At 38.4% G+C, this 21,539-nt stretch overlaps 1 protein-coding gene across 2 annotated transcripts; it reads left to right on the forward strand.

The window, feature by feature from the left end:
* The first annotated feature begins 450 nt into the window (after positions 1-450).
* On the forward strand, positions 451-15,930 carry LOC133568585 (protein disulfide-isomerase TMX3-like). Of its 2 annotated transcripts, none has more exons than XM_061920601.1 (16): positions 451-534; positions 647-707; positions 9,712-9,754; positions 9,878-10,001; positions 10,085-10,130; positions 10,219-10,299; positions 11,656-11,755; positions 11,813-11,890; positions 12,013-12,079; positions 12,142-12,240; positions 12,311-12,359; positions 15,092-15,145; positions 15,231-15,287; positions 15,359-15,488; positions 15,555-15,623; positions 15,790-15,930. In XM_061920601.1, exons 1-16 carry the CDS (start codon positions 504-506, stop codon positions 15,871-15,873), a joined length of 1,173 nt encoding a protein of 390 aa, XP_061776585.1. In that variant the 5' UTR covers positions 451-503; the 3' UTR covers positions 15,874-15,930. The 2 variants fall into 2 exon arrangements, with proteins under 2 accessions (XP_061776585.1, XP_061776584.1); XM_061920600.1 differs by having other exon boundaries at positions 453-534; positions 15,700-15,930.
* The last annotated feature ends 5,609 nt before the right edge of the window (positions 15,931-21,539 follow it).

The raw sequence follows: 21,539 nt of genomic DNA on the forward strand, positions 1-21,539 counted from the left end.
TCAATACAGTTGTAAAACATTCTTATTTTACTTAAAGTGCAATCCCACTGGTAAAACAAATACATATGGAGGCAGCTGAAAGTTATGTACTTTATTATATGTACTTAATTATTTTTGACATGTAAAGTCATTTCGAAGTAAATATAATTTGTGACTGCAAGAGCAAGTTTGCTTTTATTTTGAAATATGTGCCTTTATTGCGATCTTTAACCAGACGTTGTGCTGTTAACTCCGGTAGTTTGAGCGATATGGCAGGTAGTAAAAGTCGTCAGGTTGCATTTGTGGAAGGGAGGAAAAGGTTAAGAATACATTACAATAAAATAAAAAGAACTGGAGTCTGGCATATGTATCACTGATTTCCGAGCATCGTTTTATTTTGTAAAACTGTTTTCTACTTCCTGTCATTAACTCAAGGTTTCTGTTTGTGTCAATAAAGCTTGAGTTCTTTGAACAGGATAATCTGAGATGAGAAGATTAGTCTATTTGATCTTAATCTGATCAACATGTCTGACAAGAAGACACTCGTGCTCTCAGGTGCGTTTGTTTTATGTTCATTCCTTCTGTACTGGAAAGAAAAAAAGTCAAACCTTGCATTTTGACATGAATAAGATTAATATTGGTCTGATCTTTCTTGTGTGTTAATTAGCGTTTCTACTGTGTGCGTCCGTCACGTCGGTTTGGACCTTCGTGGAGGAACTTGATGACTCGTGAGTTCATGTTCTGGTAGGGTATTCCAGAAAGAAAGTTTAGCAAAAAATTCTGAAAAAAAAACAGACATGTAAATCAAACTCAGATCAGTTACCAATGATAACTTTTTTTTAACAAAACCCTGAGTCTCCACCTTCTGATAAACATGAAGCACATTGTGTCTCTGGTATACTTACAACCAGTAAATGTTAAAATAATGAATTCCTGTAGATTCATATTGGAAGATGATTTTGGTTGAATCCATCCATCCATTAATTTTTAGTGGTTGTGCCTCTCGAGGTCAATTCTATCTCTGCAGCTGCACTCGGGCTAAAGAAAGGTACGCCATTTGGTTATAATACTGCCCAAAAAGATCTTGTTAGTAAAAAAAAAAATTGATTTAAGATATTTAATATTAATTTGATTTGTTTGGATTAAAACACATTTAATAAAGATTTTTTTTAATTATTATTTTCATTATTGTAACACAGTGGTGGCCCATCAGGGCCAGCAAGGCCTTCTCTGCTGGCCTAACATAACCAGAAATCAAGATCATAATTAAAGATAAAAGTAATTTTTTAATTACATTCCCTAAATATTTAAAATTATTATATATATATATATATATATATATATATATATATATATATATACATATATACATGTGTATATATACATGTGTGTATATATATACATGTGTGTATATATATATATATATATATATATATATATATATATATATATATATAAATATATATATATGTATGTGTGTGTGTGTGTGTGTATATATATATATGTATGTATATATATACCAGGGGTCCTCAAGTACAAATCTTGAAGGTCCACAAATGTTATTTTGAAACAGGCTGGGTCCGTTTGTTATCGGTCAACCGTATATAGTAGCAGGAGGTTGGTAGTGGTTTAACATTTTCTTAAAATTAACAAAAATAAAATAAATATCCAATAAAATACATGAAATATTTTCTTTGAAACAAAAATATATAAGAACCTAAATAAAACTTTCAGTTTTAACAAAAAATAAATACTTTTAAACACAACCCTCCTATCCCTGGTAAACAAATGACCTCAACAGATCTCATTCATGTGCAAATATAACTATGGTACAGTACATCCCCATTGTGTAACACACAGCTGCTCAATGGGAGAATTGGGCTCTTGGGGTTGAAGCCAAGACTTTGAACCTGGGCACAAAAGGCGTGATGGCCATGCGGAGACACTGATCCAGGTGTTCATTAGTCAGTCTGCTGCGGTACTTGTTCTTCACAATGTTCATTGTAGACAAGGCAGACTCACAACTGTATGTTGAGCCAAACATTGTGAGGATGTGACAGGCCATTTTATGCAGCAGAGGGAACTTGGAAGGAATGACCAGCTTTGAGCAGAAGGTGATGGCGTCACACTGAGCGTCTTTCGGTGCGACACTTTCTTGGAGGTTAATGAGCTCAGTCTGCAGTGAAGCAGCTCTGGCCCATGGGAAGACTTGTTTTTCTTCTGCAGAGAACACACTCACATTTCTGATCAGGAATGGGTTTTCAATGAACAGCAGGACTTGTTTTCCCAAAATGAAGCCATTAAAGCGAGTCTTGAAATTTGCAATGAGTTTTTCCAAGAATTTCTAATGGCACTGATGACCTACCTCTCCCTTGGTCAGTTCCAGACGTTTGGGGAAGTGGAGAAGTTCCACCTGTAGATACATAGTTTAAATATATATTAGGAACAATGCTTAAAAATTGGTATTAATTATCAAGTGGAAGAAAATAGTGTGTGGTAGAAAATAATAACAAATTAGTTACCTGTATGTCACTTTTGAAAAGCTCCAGCTTCCTCTGGAAGGCACGAACTTCTGACATCAGTTCACACTGTGTTCTTCTTCCCCTATAGCTTGAGATTTAGGTTATTGAGATGGCAGGTTATATCAGCCAAAAATGCCACAGCTTTTATTTTCCCAGCATTTTGCAGGAATTCCAGGAACAGTTTTGCTTTTGCGCTATTTTGCTGGGACAGAAACACTTGCAGCTCTTCTCTAATGGCCCAGAAACGCTCCAGGAACCTGCCGTTCTTCAGCCATCTGACGTTGTTGTGCACGAGCAAATCATCAAAAGTGGCATATACCTCTGTTAGGAATGTGCGCAGCAAGCGGTGCTGCAGTGCAGATGATTCTCTCAAGAAGTTTATGAGTTTCATCATTGTTGTCATGATTTCAGAGTACACTTCTCCAAGACTTGCACAAAGGACAGATTGGTGGATTATGCAGTGATAAGATATCAGGCCAGGGTGGTGTTCTCTCAGACGCGGAACCAGTCCCTTGTTTCTCCCCAACATGGCTGGAGCTCCATCAGGAGCAATGGACACAACTTTCTTCAGATCTATCCCTTTTTCATTCAGCATTTCTGATATGGCTTTAGAGATGTCTTCTCCCCTTGTTTGTCCGTGCACTGAGGTTTGCCAGACCCAACACATCTTCAATAAACTCCCCCTTTTCCTCATCATAATACCTCACAAACACCAACAACTGAGCATTGTCAGTGGTGTCAGTGGACTCATCCACTGCTAGGGATATGCACTCTGCGTTTTTTATTCCACCACAAATCTGCTTGGACAAATCACCAGCCAGTATTTCAGTACGTCTGGTAGCTGTGGCATCAGAGAGTGGGATTTGGTTCATTTTAGCTGTCATTTCCTCTTTTTTTTCGCCTTCAAACATGGCACCCGTCACTTCAGTCAAGCATTCTTTAATTATTTCTGCATCAGAGAATGGCTTCTTGTGTTTACCCAAAACCCATGCCATTCTGAGTGAGCACTCTGTTGCTGTGTCATAGATTTAACAAAAATCTTGCTTGATGTTTCATATGACTTTTTCAGCCTCATGATTTCTTTTTTTCTTAGCTCTGAATCATGAGGAAATGTCTCTTCGAATTCACGGTGCTCTTTCAGATAGTGACGTTTCAGATTTTCACTTTTCACCAGAGCAACAGTACTGTTGCATATTAGACACATTGGTCTGGTACTTGCAGTAGGTAGGATGAAAACATATTGCTCTGTCCATTCTTCCTGAAAACGTCGGTTTTCCCTGTCCACCTTTCTTTTACCAGCCTGAGCCAACTTGGAGTATGCCATTGTGATTTGATTCACATTCAGTGACTGACGAGTGAACAGTTAGCGAAGTAGCGATACGAAAAAACTGTGTGCCTGCAAAGAAAGGTTCCATGCACTGTGCCTGTGGCATGAGCTCTGTATGACCCAGGTGGTAACAGCCTATCAGCGCGTAGTTGAGATAGAGATGACAACCCATACCCGGGAATCAGCCAAGCAGAGTGTCTTTCTCTCGCTCTCACTCTGTCTCTCTCTCTTTCTCTCTCTGAGAGAGAGAGAGAGAGAGAGACGGAGTGAGTGAGACACGGAGAAGTGTAAACGAAACGTGGAGATATTTGATCAAAAACAACAAAGAACGTTGACTTGCGCTAGCGATAACTCAAAGATAAATACAATTATTATATATTTTTTATAATAATTATAATTATATATATATGGGTCAGGTTTGGTTTTGGAATTTGATTGCATTATTAGTTGGATTGATTAAAAAAATTCCCCCCTAAAAATAAAATATATATATATATTGGGTTTTTTACTATAATTCGTGCTGGGTCCAGACGGACACGTCGCTGGGTCCGGACATGGACCGCGGTCCGCCTGTTGAGGATCACTGGACTAGGTCATAAAATCAGTGTCAGTTGAATCCGTCCGTAGGTTGCTTGTAGGGATTTTTAATGTCCAGCAGATGTCCGTATTTAGTGACACAGTATCGACACAGTATCATACAGTTTTGCAATGTGTCGAAACGCTTCATGACGCCTCATCAACCCATCATTAGCATTAGTTTCGAATGCGACTTGTTTGCCGTTTTTTGTACTACTTTGATATTTTGTGGAATAAATAATGTTCCAACCTGCACGCCCTGTGGTCGGTCTCCATTCGGGAGAACAAACCCCACAGCAAGCTGCGACTCAAACGTGACAGCTGCTTTTGTCGACATGAAATGTAAGACCCAAATAGGTCTTTACTAAGAAATATTCTTCTGTATATGACAGTATTGCTAATCGGAATCAGAAATGATTTAATAATCCTCGAGGGGAAATTAAGATTTTCAGCACAATGCCATTCTAGAGCAGATAAACGTTACAGGGAGACAGAACAGGATCGCTGACGAGTCTGCCAACTTCTGGCACACCTTACAATAAAGGTGAGAAACAGGTAACTCTGGAGGGGTTGAGAAAAAAAAATACACTTCAGTCTAAGCCTGGGCCCCTGGAGAGGGGGTTCCAGAGTGAGGCCAAAGAAAAAAACCTCACACATCAAAGAACGCAATGGACATTAAAGACATTAAAAAGAGCAGAGCTGATGTCGGCAGGAGAACAGCTGACCTGAGATCAGTTCTTGTGGCCCATGTCCACATATGACCTGGGATCAGTTATCATGGGCAGCTGCACATCTGACCTGGGATCAGTTCTTGTGGGCAGGAGAACAGCTGATCTGGGATCAGTTCTTCTGACCCAAGTCCACATCTGACCTGGGATCAGTTCTTGTGGGCAGGAGAACAGCTGACCTGGGATCAGTTCTTGTGAGCCATGTCCACATCTGACCTGGGATCAGTTCTTGTGGGCAGGAGAACAGCTGACCTGGGAGCAGTTCTTGTGGCCCATGTCCACATCCCACCCGGGATCAGTTCTTGTAGGCATGTCCACATCTGACCTGGGATCAGTTCTTGTGGGGCAGGTGCACATCTAATCTGAGATCAGTTTTTTTGGTCAGCTGCATATCCGACCTGAGATCAGTTCTTTTAGGCAGGAGAACAGCTGACCTGGGATCAGTTCTTGTGGGCAGGTGCACATCTGACCTGGGATCAGTTCTTGTGGGCAGCTGCATATGAGATCAGTTATTGTGGCCCATGTCCACATATGACCTGGGATCAGTTCTTGTGGCCCATGTCCACATCTGACCTGGGATAAGTTATTGTGGGCAGCTGCACATCTGACCTGAGATCAGTTATTTTGGGCAGGAGAACAGCTGACCTGGTATTAGTTATTATTGGCAGGTGCACATCTGACCTAAGATCAGTTATCATGGGCGGCTGCACATCTGACTTGAGATCAGTTCTCGTGGCCCGTGTCCAGATCTGACCTGAGATCAGTTCTTGTGGCCCATGTCCACATATGACCTGGGATCAGTTCTTGTGGGCAGTTGCGCATCTGACCTGCGATCTGTTCTTTTGGGCAGGTGCACATGTGACCTGGGATCAGTTCTTGCGCAATGTCGACATCTGACCTATGATCAGTTCTTGTGGGCAGGAGAACAGCTGACCTGGGATCAGTTCTTGTGGCCATGTCGACATCTGACCTGGGATCAGTTCTTGTGGGCAGGTGCACACCTGACCTAAGATCAGTTCTTTTGAGCAGGTGCACATATGACCTGGGATTAGTTCTTGTGGCCCATGTCCACATCTGACCTAAGATCAGTTCTTTTGGGCAGGTGCACATCTGACCTGGGATCAGTTCTTGTGGCCCAAGTCCACATATGACCTGGGATCAGTTCTTGTGGGCAGTTGCACATCTGACCTAAGATCAGTTCTTGTTGGCATGTCCACATCTGACCTGGTATCAGTTCTTGTGGGCAGGTAAACATTTGACCTAAGATCAGTTCTTTTGAGCAAGTGCACATATGACCTGAGATCAATTCTTGTGGCCCATGTACCTATATGACCTGGGATCAGTTATTATGGGCAGCTCCATAAGTTCTTGTGGCCATGTCGACATCTGACCTAAGATCAGTTCTTGTGGGCAGGTGCACATCTGACCTGGGATCAGTTCTTGTGGCCATGTCCACATCTGACCTGGGATCCGATCAGTTCTTGTGGCCATGTCAACATCTTACCTGGGATTACTTCTTGTGGGCAGGTGCACATCCAACCTGGGATCAGTTCTTGGTGTGTTACAGATGACAACCTATACCCCAGAATCAGCCAATCAGAGTGGCGTTCTCTCTCTAACTCCGTCGCTCTCTTTCTCTCTCTGAGATAAATACAATTATTGTATTTTTTTTATAATAATTATAATTGTATATATAAATGGGTCAGGTTTGTTTTGGAATTTGATTGCATTTTTTTAATTTTAATTTTAATTTGTGCTGGGTCCAGACGGACACGTCGCTGGGTCTGGACATGGACCGTGGTCCGCCTGTTGAGGATCACTAATATATATAGTATGTATATATATATACGTATATATATATATGTGTGTGTGTGTATGTATATATATATATATATATATATATATATATATATATATATATATATATATAATATATATACACATATATATTTATGTATATATATACATATATCTATATATACATGTATATATATGTATATGTATACATATATATTTATGTATATATATATATACATATATGTGTGTATAGATATATGTATATTTTTTATGTATATATATGTATATATGTATTTATATATACGTGTATATATGTGTATGTATATATATGTGTATATATATATGTTTGTGTGTGTATATGTATACATGTATATGTATATATGTACATAAATATATACACACACACACATATATATATATACATGTATGTATATATATTTATAAATATATATATACCTGTATATGTGTATATATATGTATATGTGTATATATATATATATCTATATCTATATATATATATATATGTATATATATATATACATATATACATATATAGATATATATATATATATAGATAGATATATATATATATATATACATATATATGTATATATATATATATATATATGTATATATATATATATATATATATATATATATATACATATATACGTATATACTAAACCGTTTCCATATGAGTTGGGAAATTGTGTTAGATGTAAATATAAACGGAATACAATGATTTGCAAATTATTTTCAACCCATATTCAATTGAATGCACTACAAAGACAAGATATTTGATGTTCCAACTCATAAACTTTATGTTTTTTTGCAAATAATAATTAACTTAGAATTTCATGGCTGCAACACGTGCCAAAGTAGTTGGGAAAGGAGATGTTCACCACTGTGTTATATCATCTTTTCTTTTAACATCACTCAATAAACGTTTGGGAACTGAGGAAACTAATTTCTGAAGCTCTGAAAGTGGAATTCTTTCCCATTCTTGTTTTATGTAGGGCTTCAGTCAACAGTCCGGGGTCTCCGCTGTTGTATTTTACGCTTAATAATGCGCCACACTTTTTCGATGGGTGACAGGTCTGGACTGCAGGCGGGCCAGGAAAGTACATGCACTTTTTTATTACAAAGCCACGCTGTTGTAACACTTGTCTTGCTGAAATAAGCAGGAGCGTCCATGATAACGTTGCTTGGATGACAACATATGTTTTTCCAAAACCTGTATGGACCTTTCAGCATTAATGGTGCCTTCACAGATGTGTAAGTTACCCATGCCTTGGGCACTAATGCACCCCCATACCATCACAGATGCTGGCTTTTGAACGTTGCGCCTATAACAATCAAAATGGTTATTTTCCGCTTTGTTCTGGAGGACACCACGTCCTCCGTTTCCAAATATAATTTTAAATGTGGACTCGTCAGACCACAGAACACCTTTACACTTTGCATCAGTCCATCTTAGGTGAGCTCGGTCCCAGCCAAGCTGGCGGCGTTTCAGGATATTGTTGATAAATGGGTTTGGCTTTGCATAGTAGAGTTTTAACTTGCACTTACAGATGTAACGACCAACTGTAGTTACTGACAGTGGTTTTAATGAAGTGTTCCTGAGCCCAAGTGGTGATATCCTTTACACGCTGATGTCGGTTTTTGATGCAGTACCGCCTGAGGGATCTAAAAACCGTAATATCATCGCTTACGTGCAGTGATTTCTCCAGATTCTCTGAACTTTTTGATGATTTTACTGACCATAGATGGTAAAATCCCTAAATTCCTTGCAATAACTCGTTGAGAAATGATGTTCTAAAACTGTTCGACAATTTGCTTACAAAGTGGTGACCCTCGCCCCATCCTTGTTTGTGAATTACTTAGCATTTCATGGGAGCTGCTTTTATACCCAATCATGGCACCTAACTGTTCCCAATTAGCCTGCACATCTGTGGGATGTTCCATTTAAGTGTTTGATGAGCATTCCTCAACTTTATCAGTATTTATTGCCACCTTTCCCAACTTCTTTGTCACGTGTTGCTGGCATTAAATTCAAAAGTTAATGATTATTTGCACAAAAAAAAATTCAAAAGTTAATGATTATTTGCACAAAAAAAATGTTTATCAGGTTGAACATCAAATATGTTGTCTTTGTAGCATATTCAACTGAATATGGGTTGAAAATGATTTGCAAATCATTGTATTCCGTTTATATTTACATCTACCACAATTTCCCAACTCAAATGGAAACGGGGTTTGTATATATTTATACATACATATATATATATATATATATATATATATATATATATATATATATATATATATATATATATATATATATATATATATATATATATATATATATATATATACACACATACATACACATACACATACATATATATATACACACATCTACTACTTTTGTCTAATATTACTGTGTTTTACTTTATTATTTTTTATGTGTTCATACTCACCATAAACACGTATTAACACGTTCAGTTGCAGCTTCATGGGGAAGAAAGATGGCCTCCATTGACCATGTGTTTTTATTGGGGTTTTAACTCAGAGTCAACATACTCAGGATTGATTGAACTAACTCAGGTCAGCCTTCAGGTTTCCACTCAGTTTTTTGAACCTCTTATGGAATACCCCACTGCTCACCTGCCACGTTTGAATATTATAATTTGAATTAAATAAAATAGAAAACAACATTGACTCGAAAAGTTTTGATGAAAACTACTTTAATTTGTGCTTCTTTTTTTGCGTTATTTGACAGTTTGCTGGACACGCGTGAAGAAAATGATGTTTGGCTCATTAAAGTAGGTGCATCACCAGTTGGCGCTAAACGATGTCAAATATTAATGTGTGATGTATGCATTGACCACAAGGAGGCGGTGTTGCCCAGAGACTCCTGGTTACCTGTCGTGTGCTTGTGTTTGCAGTTTTACGCCCCCTGGTGTTCCTTTTGCAAACAGTTGGATCCTGTGTGGCATCAGATCGGTTCCGAGTTGAGGAGTTCCGGATCTCACGTCAATGTTGGCAAATGTGACGCAACGGCTAGCCTGGGTGAGTCGCCGCCTTTCGCCTACAAACAAGTTAACGTTAACGTCTCCACGCAAACATGTCTCTTTTTTTTTTTTTTACTAAAGTTTTAGCCAAAGAGTTCAAAGTGCGAGGCTATCCCGCCATCCTCATGTGAGTCAGCCAAGTAGCAGCCAAGACTCTCTAATGACGTTGTCATGATGACGTCATGATAATATTATGTGGTCTTCTGCCTTTTCAGGTGGAAGAAAGATGTGAAATATAATTATTTAGGTGCCAGAACCAAGGAGGGAATCATCGAGTTTGTTGACCGGGTTAGCGGGTGAGTCAGTGTCAATACTTGCCAACCTTGAGACATCAGAATTAGGGAGATATTCAAAGGGCCCGCTGGGGTGGAAGTGTGTACGTGTGTGTGTGTATGAATGTATGTATGTATGTATGTGTATATATATATATATATATATATATATATATATATATATATATATATATATATATATATATATATATATATATATATATATGTATATATATATATATATATGTATATATATATATATATATATATATATATATATATATATATATATATATATATATATATCCATTTTCTACCGCTTGTTTTGGGGTCGCGGGTGGTCGCTGGAGCCTATCTCAGCTGCATTTGGGCGGTAGGCGGGGTACACCCTGGACAAGCAACCACCTCATCGCAGGGCCAACACAGATGGACAGACAACATTCACACGCACATTCACACACTAGGACCAATTTATATATATATACATATATATATACATATATATCTTGATTGGATTATGTCTTGATTGGATTGGGAACCCCTCATGAAACAGATCTGTAGAGATGAAGTAGTCTTGTGATTTTTTCCCACACCTACATATATACATATATATATATATATATATATATATATATATATATATATATATATATATATATATATATATAAGAAATACTTGAATTACAGCTATATATATATTTATATATACATATATATAAGAAATACTTGAATTTCAGTGAAATACAGCTATATATTATATATATAGACACACACATATGTGTATATATATAATATATATATATATATATGTATGTAGTTATATGTATATATATATAAAATAAATACTTGAATTGCAGTGATTTACAGCTATATATATATATATATATATATATATATATATATGTATATATATATATATATATATATATATATATATATATATATATATGTCTTGATTGGATTATCCAGAGAATAGTGCTCGATACCGTGGTAGAGCGCAATATGATGATTGAGGGAACCCCTCATGAAACAGATCTGTAGAGATGAAGTAGTCTTGTGATTTTTTTCCCACACCTACATATATATATATATATATATATATATATATATATATATATATATATATATATATATATATATATATATATATATATATATATATATATATATATATATATAGCTGTAATAGTGTATTTGATAGGTGCCATTGCCAGTGGCACCTATCAAATAACACAGAATGGTGGCCCCAGGAGATTTTGGGGAGGGGCACTGAAATTCGGGACTCTCCCGGGAAAATCGGGAGAGTTGGCAAGTATGGTCAGTGCTAGTAATTGTCTTCATGTAATTCATTGTGTGATCGTTTTGTTTGTTGTTTATCAGTCCATTGATTCGGCCTTTGACTAGTATGGAGCTCTTCCAACATGCATTGAGTCGTCATGACGTCGTGTTTGTTTACGTTGGAGCGTCATCACCACTTAAGGTACACACACAAACACACAAACATAGACACACACTGATGCTACATGTGTGTTTGCAGGGCGTGTACTCGGCCGCTGCTCAGGATCTCATCATATCTACTTTTTTCTTTTCTGCAAGCAGGGACGTCCTGCCTAAGGTTCTAACACAATATTATTATTCAGTATACTACTATTATCACGTAGTATAGTAGTATAAATCAGTTGCAATAAATTGTATAGAACTAATTGGGGCCTTTTTTATTTGACTGATATCTTCCAGACCGTGACGCTGTCTTCCCTTCCTGCTGTAGTCGTGTTCAAAGATGGAACCTACTACAGCTACAATGGTGAGAGTCAATGGCTCACCTTTGACCCTTGACCCCATCTTGACGTGCCCAACACTTTTCAGAGGTGAGCGACGGCGAGCTCAAGGCATGGATCAACAGAGAGCGCTTCCTCAACTACATGAAGGTGGACAGCTACACGCTGTACGCCATGGGAGAGTCAGGTGAACTGGCGCTGACACCTGTCGCACACACGAACACGTACACACACTAACTTGGGTGCGCTCGCCGCAGGTAAACTGGTGCTGCTGGCCGTGCTGGACGACACCCAACAGAGTCTCAGGTATTATCTTGCTTTATGTTGAGGTACGAAAGTCTTAAAGTGAAAGTACTTTCCAGTTCTTGCTGTACACTTTATGTTCAGGTACAAAAGGTCTTAAACAGGAAGTTCTTTACACTTTATGTTCAGGTACAAAAGTCTTAAACAAGAAGTACTTTACACTTTAGGTTCAGGTACAAAAGTCTTAAATTAAACAGAAAGTACTGTACACTTCATGTTTAGGTACAAAAGTTCTTAAACAGGAAGTACTTTACACTTTATGTTCAGGTACATAAGTCTTAAACAGCAAGTACTTCACACTTTACAGTGGGGCAAAAAAGTATTTAGTCAGACATTGATTGTACAAGTTGTCCCACTTAAAATGATGACAGAGGTCTGTAATTTTCATCATAGGTACACTTCAACTGTGAGAGACAGAATTTTAAAAAAAATCCAGGAATTCACATTGTAGGAATTTTTAAGAATTTATTTGTAAATTATGATGGAAAATAAGTATTTGGTCAACCATTCAAAGCTCTCCCTGATGGAAGGAGGTTTTGGCTCAAAATCTCACGATACGTGGCCCCATTCATTCTTTCCTTAACACGGATCAATCGTCCTGTCCCCTTAGCAGAAAAACGGCCCCAAAGCATGATGTTTGAACCCCCATGCTTCACAGTAGGTTTGGTGTTCTTGGGATGCAACTCAGTATTCTTCTTCCTCCAAACACGACGAGTTGAGTTGATACCAAAAAGTAATTTTTTGGTTTCATCTGACCACATGACATTCTCCCAATCCTCTGCTGTATCATCTATGTATCCATTTTGGTATAAACTCAACTTGTTGTGTTTGGAAGAAGAAGAATACTGAGTTACATCCCAAGAACACCATACCTACTGTGAAGCATGGGCGTTCAAACATCATGCTTTGGGGCTGTTTTTCTGCTAAGGGGACAGGACAATTGATCCAAGTTAAGGAAAGGATGAATGGGGCCATGTATCGTGAGATTTTGAGCCAAAACCTCCTTCCATCAGTGAGAGCTTTGAATGGGGTTGACCAAATACTTATTTTCCACCATAATTTACAAATAAATTATTTAAAATTCCTACAATGTGAATTCCTGGATTTTTTTTTCACGTTCTGTCTCTCACAGTTGAAGTGTACCTATGATGAAAATTACAGACTTCTGTCATCATTTTAAGTGAGAGAACTTGCACACTCGGTGGCTGACTAAATACTTTTTTGCCTCACTGTATGTTCAGGTACAAACGTCTTAAAGGCCTACTGAAACCCACTACTACCGACCACGCAGTCTGATAGTTTATACATCAATGATGAAATATTAACATTTCAACACATGCCAATACGGCCTTTTTAGTTTACTAAATTGCAATTTTAAATTTCCCGCGAGTTTCTTGTTGAAAACGTCGCGGAATGATGACGCGTGCGCGTGACGTCACGGACTGTCAGGAAATATTAGCGCTGCACCACTAGCGGCTAAAAGTCATCTGCTTTAATCGCATAATTACACAGTATTCTGGACATCTGTGTTGCTGAATCTTTTGCAATTTGTTCATTTAATAATGGAGACTATAAAGAACAATGCTGTTGGTGAAAAGCGGTGGATTGCAGCTGTCTTTAGCAACGAGACACAGCCGGTGTTTATTTGTTTGTTGTGAAGCAGAGTGTTCAAGCGAACATGTTTTCTCTACGTCAACCAGCATGTTTTTGGATGGGAAAATTGTGATGTATATCTTACCGGAGACATCATTGGATTGTTCGTCGTCCTGCAGCAGCTGTCAAAAAAGGCAGCTGTGAGCTTGGCTCCTCGGCTTCTCTCTGAGACACTGCGTGTTCACCGCAGCCATCCGACCTCGAGGTATGACTTTACAATTTTCACAATCTCACTAAAACCCTATTAAAACAATAAGCAGATAAGGGATCTTCCAGAATTATCCTAGTAAATGTGTCTAATTACATCTGAAACGCTCACACGGCCGCCGCCCGGAAACGTTGCTTTTTTTTCTTCTTTTTTTCCCGGTCCTTCACTATCAATATGCTAATTCACAAATCTTTCATCCTCGCTGAAATTAATGGGGAAATTGTCACTTTCTCTGTCCGAATTGCTCTTACTGCTGGTGGCTCCCATTATAAACATTGTGAATATGTGTGGAGTCCTGCAACTTGTGACGTCACACGCACATACTTCCGGTAAAAGCAGGGCTTTTTTATTAGCGACCAAAAGTTGCAAACTTTATCGTGGATGTTCTCTATTAAATCCTTTCAGCAAAAATATGGCAATATCGCAAAATGATCAAGTATGACACATAGAATGGACCTACTATTCCCGCTTAAATAAGAAAATCTCATTTCAGTAGGCCTTTAAACAGGAAGTACTTTGCACTTTATGTTCAGGTACAAAAGTCTTAAACAGGATGTAATTTACACTTTATATTCTGGTACAAAACTTTTAAATTAAACAGGAAATACTTTACACTTTATTTTCAGGTACAAAAGTCTTGCAGAAAAATGATGTTGTAAATTTTACTTTGTACTTTATATTCCGGTATGAAAGTCTCAAACCGGAAGTACTTTGCACTTTCTTCCGGTGCAAAAGTCTCAAACAGGATTGTACTTTACATGTTATGTACCAGTACAAAGGTCTCAAAACAGGAAGTATTTTACACGTTTTACTTGACCATTTTCTAGTTAAGTCCCTTGCAGGAAGTACTTAACACTTTTTGCTTTATGTTCAGGTACAAAAGTCTCATACAGGAAGTAGCTCAAAACTACAAAGACATCTACAGCAGGTGAGGAAGTCAACAGGCTTTTATTCTGAAATGTGTGTGAGTGTGAGTACAGGACCATGTCATGTTTTTCTTTTTCTTTTTCCAGAAATATTTACTTTGGCTTCATGGAGGGAAACCAATACATTAATGGACTCATCATGGGGTACACACATACACACATTTTAGACAATAACGTGTGCAAGGAATGTGACACATGTCTTTGTGTGTTGTTAGCGAGCTAAGTCTCCCCGCCATCGTCATGTTAAATCTGTCCACTGACAGCTACTTCCTGCCGCTAAGGCCGGTGGACACAGAGCGCCACCTGTTGGACTTTGTGGATGGAGTTCTGGATGGCAGCGTGCAAGTGAGACGTGAAGAGTGGAAAACATCTGTGCTGGGTTGTTAGACCTTTTCCATTTCTGTATCTTAGAGTCAAGGAGGAAACACAATCACTCAGCAAATCAGACGCTTGATCTACGAAAGCAAAGCCACACTACTGGTACTTTCTGTCACCACTTCCTGTCTGAGTCTGACTGGCTTCTCTCATGGTTGTCTTTCTGTGTTTTCCCATGAAGCCGCTTCTCATGGACGCACCGCTGCTTGGCTGCTTCCTGCTCAGCTTTCCACTCTGCCTGATTGGATTCTTGTGCTCTCTGTGTTGGAAGGCCCGGTTTGGCTCAGAAGACGACGAAGACGACGGCAAGGAGTCATGGTGTCATAGAAAAATACCCAACAAGAAGTCTGACTGACCGACATCAGCAGAACTTCAGAGTAACTTGACAATAAAAGCAAACGTTGAATTGTCATTTATTCCTTGTACGATTTAGTTGTAGAACATACACACACGATAGCATGATGTCACAGGTAACAGGAGTGCCATCAAAATCTTGATTCAGACAAGCAATCCAGGACTCCTTGGAGACCCCACAAGAACCTAAAGACATGGTAATTGTGTGAATGCCTAATCATTCATTCCTTACTATGCCATGGCCTACAGTTTTCATCCGAACGGAACCGCTCAAGTATTAAAACGTCAGGGAATCGTGAGCTCCCCCCAAAAATATCCCAAGTTACCCAGAATTTCTGGTTTTCCAATTCAAAATGAGTGGGCCATTTTTCGAACTTGCACAATTCCCACATTTCTCAACTAATTTGAACTGTTCCACCATCCACAAACTCATCATCTCTCTTTGGACAATCAAACTACAATTTTCCAAGTTCTAAACAATTCCAGGAAGTTTTCACAGTCCAACATTTTTCAACCGTTTTTGACAATTCCCTCTTCCAAACATTCCTCTTAGCTTGGACAACAAACCAATTTTTATTCCGTTTCCCGAAATTTCAGGAATTCCAAAATAAATTCAAACTGTTAGTACGTCAAAAGTTTTCAACCAATTCCAAAAATTCTAACACCAACCCAGTCATATCATGTGGTATCATCGTGTTAGTATCAATATTTCAAAAAAATTCCCGGTTTTCCCACACTTGACAATGCATCGTAGAGCACAAACCAAGAATGAAGTCTAAGAAATGTTATGTTGACCTCTGATAAAAGGATTGTCTCGAATTTGGGGAAAGGTACAGAAAGAGGGTGAGCACGTTGTCCTCCATCTGTAAATGGAAGAATTTTGTAACCACCAGGACTCGTCCTAGAGCTGGTTAGCTGCCTAGTGCAACTGGGGGAAGGGCCCTAGTCAGTTAGGGGACCTAGACCCTGATTGTCACTCTGTCAGAGCTACAGCATTCGTCTGTGGAGGGAGGAGAACCTTACAGAAGGACAACCATCTCTGCAGAAATCAGACTGTGGTAGAGTGAACAGCCGGAAGCCATTTATTTTTTAGTAACAGCTTGCTAAAATGCAACTGAAAGACTAAGACCATGAGTCAAAAAAGTTAACGGTCCAATTAGACAAAGATTAAACTTTTTGGCGTGAATGCCAGTTGTCATGTTTAGAGAAAACACAGCACCGCTCATCACCAGGCTAGTACCGTTCCTACAGTGAAGCATGGTGGTGGACGCATCATGCTGTGGGGATGTTTTAGAACGGCAGGAACTCGGAGACCAGTCAGGGTAGAGGGAAAGATGAATGCAGCAATTTACAAAGATATCCTGGATGAAAACCTGCTCCAGAGCGCTTTTGAACTCAGACTGGGGCAATGGTTCATCTTTCAGCAGAACAATGACCATATAAGCACACAGCCAAGATATCAAAGGGATGGCTTCATGACAACACTGTAAATATCCATGAGTGGCCCGGTCAGAGTCCAGACTTAATTCAGATTGAACATCTCTGGAGAGATCTGAAAATGACTGCGCACCAATGTTTCCCATCCAACTTTTTATTCTTATAGCCAGACCTGTGTGTTTATTTCCGTACATGACGGTTTTGGCTCCAACTGTGGTGTTCCTCAGAGGTTGTGACATGATGTTACTGTGATGCTTTCCATGCTTCCCCTCCAACCTGATGGGGCTGGAGAGGTGCTGCAAAGAGGAATGGGCGAAACTGCGGGGCTTATGTAAAATATACAATAGACGTTATACTTTTCTAATGTTTATTTTATGTTTATATTTTCAGTCTTAGGATTCTAAATGAAGAAAGCAGTGTAAAGAAATACAACTGAAAAAGGAAAATAATTAAAAAGAAGGAACATCAATCCTCAAACTTCTGGAGCTTCTGTTTCTTCATGCTGTTACCTATCTGTCTAGCTGCAAACGCTGAAAACTAGTATCCAGGGCGTAATTAAATTATTGACATTGCAATGTGAAAGCTGATGTGTTTACTTTGTAATTAAGTAAATGCAGTTTTACAGGAATATAATCTGCCGAGGGGCCTTTCCGACAAAACATCCACATTTTAATATCTGGCCCCTGAGCCCTCGGCTCTTGAAACTGCAACCCTCTTCATTATGTAGTTGATAAGTCCTGCCATACAGAAACAAACTTGCAATCACCTCAACAGTGTACAAAACAGGGTATTTTCCAGCGCATTTACAAATCTATAAACCTGCATCTGCAATTAAAACATATCTATGTGGTACTGTCAAATATGTAAAATATAAAATAAATATAAAAACATATTATACATGAAAAATGAAGAAATACAATATTTGAATTCACAAATTGCAGGACGCATCATCAGAAGCCCTACGCCAGGGGTACCACTCACAGTTGGATGAGTCGATTGAACGTGGCGGACAAACCATTTCACCGGCTGGGCCAGGTTAGCTAGCTCGGCGGTTGGCCAATCTGGTCTCACGAGATCTAACTGTGAGTCACAAGTGAGTATTCAGTCACAGGAGGAGTATATGTCACGTTTAACGGTTCATGTACCATGAATTGATTAACGTGGACCCGGACTTAAACAGGCTGAAAAACTTATTTGGGTGTTACCATTTAGTGGTCAATTGTACAGAATATGTACTGAACTGTGCAATCCACTTATAAAAGTCTCAATCAATCCATCAATCAATGTGATGCAACCTAGGAGGCCTACTGTAAACTGCATGGTGATCTGGTTATCGCAAGTCTTATCAACTGAACGGTATGTGACCCATTAATCTACACTGCACAGACCGCCGCAGTGTTTTTTCAGAAAGCCACAGGCAGATGTCACACAGCTCTAGGAAAACAAACTAGCCGTATTCTGATTAAATACAAGCTCAAACAAAAAAACAGCAACAATGCAGCCTAATCTGAATAATGAATACTTTCATACATTTAGGGAAAGTAATTTAAAAATGGAGTTGACTTTTATCAATCTATTATCATGATTTATGTTATGACAGCAGAGAAGGCCTTGTGCTGAGCGGTGCCAGGTTTACTCCAAACATGAAGCCTGACATTCTTGGCCCTGTCTAGACTAAGATGAATGCAGCAATGTACAGAGAAACCAACACTTCCCATCCAACCTGTTGGCGCTTGAAAGGTGCTGCAAAGAGGAATGGCCAAAACTGAGGAAAAATAGGTGTGCCAAGCTTGAGGCACCGTATCATAAAGACTTGAGACTGTAATTGCTGTCAAATGTGCATCAACAAATTGAGCAAAGGCTGTAAATAAAAATGTACATATGCTTTTTTTAAATTTTTAATACATTTGATAAATTGCTTAAAAAAACATTTTCACATTGTCATTAGGGGGTATTGTTCGTAGAATTTTGAGGACAAAAATGAATTGATTCCGTTTTGGAATAGGGCTGATACATAACAAATTGTGGAGAAAGTAAAGCGCTTTGACCACTCTCCGAATGCACTACCCGTCAGTGCAAAGATGAGTGAGGAGACTCCCACTGGTGTGCTCACAGGCAAATTTACTTCAAAATACCCTCTGATGGGATTTTGGCTAAATTGCTTTTAGTTTTAAGCGGATAAATAACATGCGTTCAAGTAAAATATTTAAAAAAATGTTCAATAACATTGCATTAGTGTCACAATAAAGGGGACTTTTTTTAGTTTATTTAAATTATGCAAGCAAGTAATAACATGATTAATCTAAATTCAAAAGTTTTATGTAAATGAAATAATCATCTGACCACTATTATAAATATTTTTGGGCAAAATGTTGAATGAAATTGATTTAGTGTGAACTACCAACAATGACAATTTGCGTAGACACCTAACCATTTGTTTCCTCGGCAGTCTCTCTGATTGGCTACCTGAAAATCATGTGGTTCTTTCAAGTTATTCCTAATTTAAATTTTGATGTTCACCTGGGCAGTTTTATGAATCTGATGTATAACACAAACTCCCCATCTAAAAAAAACAACTCACTTTGGACTAGGATCACAACATGGACGTTATACTGACCTGGGACATGAGTCAACATCTTGACATATGTCAGCATGTGACCATCTCAGGAGGTTTTTAAACATTTTATATTGATTGTATCCATTCTATTTAAATTGAAAGTATATTGTGTGAAAGTGATTTACATTATTTCAATATGAAATATTTGAATATAACATGTCATTTATTTCTACTGTGTTAGTACTTATAACTGCTGCTGAAGTTCATAACCACAGTGAACATTGCGTGCAAAGACACACTCTCACTTCCTGTCTTGCACAAACTGTACACTCAACTTCAAGCTTTGAGTCACGCAACAAAATAAGTCACACAAGTTAATGCGGTTAGTGGCAGGGTTTTTTTTGTCTACTGCTTGGTTTGGTACTCATTATACTTAAAATCATCATTAGATAAAGTCCTTTTTATTGTCTTAATACTAACATTTTGGACAATTGTCTGCTTCTAACTTTGGGGGAAGACTTAGGAGTGTTTCGTCCCACAAAGCAAACTCCATAAAGGCGTAATTGGACAAATTTGGCGTGGAAGAACTTTTGCATGCATTATAATCCCGCGAGTGTTAGTTTCCTTTCGTTAAAGTACCAATGATTGTCACACACATACTAGATGTGGCGAAATTATTCTTTGCATTTAACCCATCACCCTTGATCACCCCCTGGGAGGTGCGGGGAGCAGTGGGCAGCAGTGGTGCCGCGCCCGGGAATCATCTATGGTGATTTCACCCCCAATTCCAACCTTTGATGCTGAGTGCCAAGCAGGGAGGTAATGGGTGCCATTTTTATAGTCTTTGGTATGACTCGGCCGGGATTTGAACGCACGACCTACCGATCTGCACACACACTTGCGTGTCTAAAACATCACAATTAACATGATCACATCAACTGAGGCGTTACAATGCGACCAATGGCTGCTTTTCTAGCCTTCTGATTGGACAAAATGTGAATAACAGGTGGTGCTAGTGTTTGTGTGTGGATGAACTGTCCCTATACTTTTGTCCATATGAAACACAGGCTGTCATGTTATTTTTTTAGCCTTTTTACTAAATTGGTTGATTGATGGATGGTGATTGAGTTAATTGATAGTGATTTTTAGATTGTGATTGATGTGTTGATTGATGGTGATTAAGAGAGGTAAATTGAAGTTAATTGAGTGATGTTGATTGAAAGACAGGGATTAATAGATGTTGATCAATAGGTTGTGATCGATATATGTTAATTAATAGGTTGGGATTGGTTAATAGTGATGTTGCTTGACAGATGTTTTTGGCGGGGGGGTTGATAAATGTTGATTGATTGATGTTTCTATACCATACCAACTTTATTTATAAAGCCCTTTAAAAACAACCACAGTTGAAAAACAAAGGGCTCTACACCACAAAGAAATAGAGGCAAAGGACAGACTAAAAAAAAATATTTAAAACAGAAGTAAAATAAACATTGAAAAAGCAAATACAAATTACCCGAAGAACAATTTGTTATAGATAAAAAACAGTTAACAAGTCAAAAACAGTTAATAAACAGTTTCAAGTATCATGATGGGTTAAAAGCCAGTGAATAAAAATGGGTTTTAAGAAGGGTCTTAAAAGTAGCCAAAGAAGGGGCCTGTGTCACATGGAG

The sequence above is a fragment of the Nerophis ophidion genome, linkage group LG14 (genome assembly GCF_033978795.1).
Source record: "Nerophis ophidion isolate RoL-2023_Sa linkage group LG14, RoL_Noph_v1.0, whole genome shotgun sequence".
Lineage (NCBI taxonomy): Eukaryota > Metazoa > Chordata > Actinopteri > Syngnathiformes > Syngnathidae > Nerophis > Nerophis ophidion.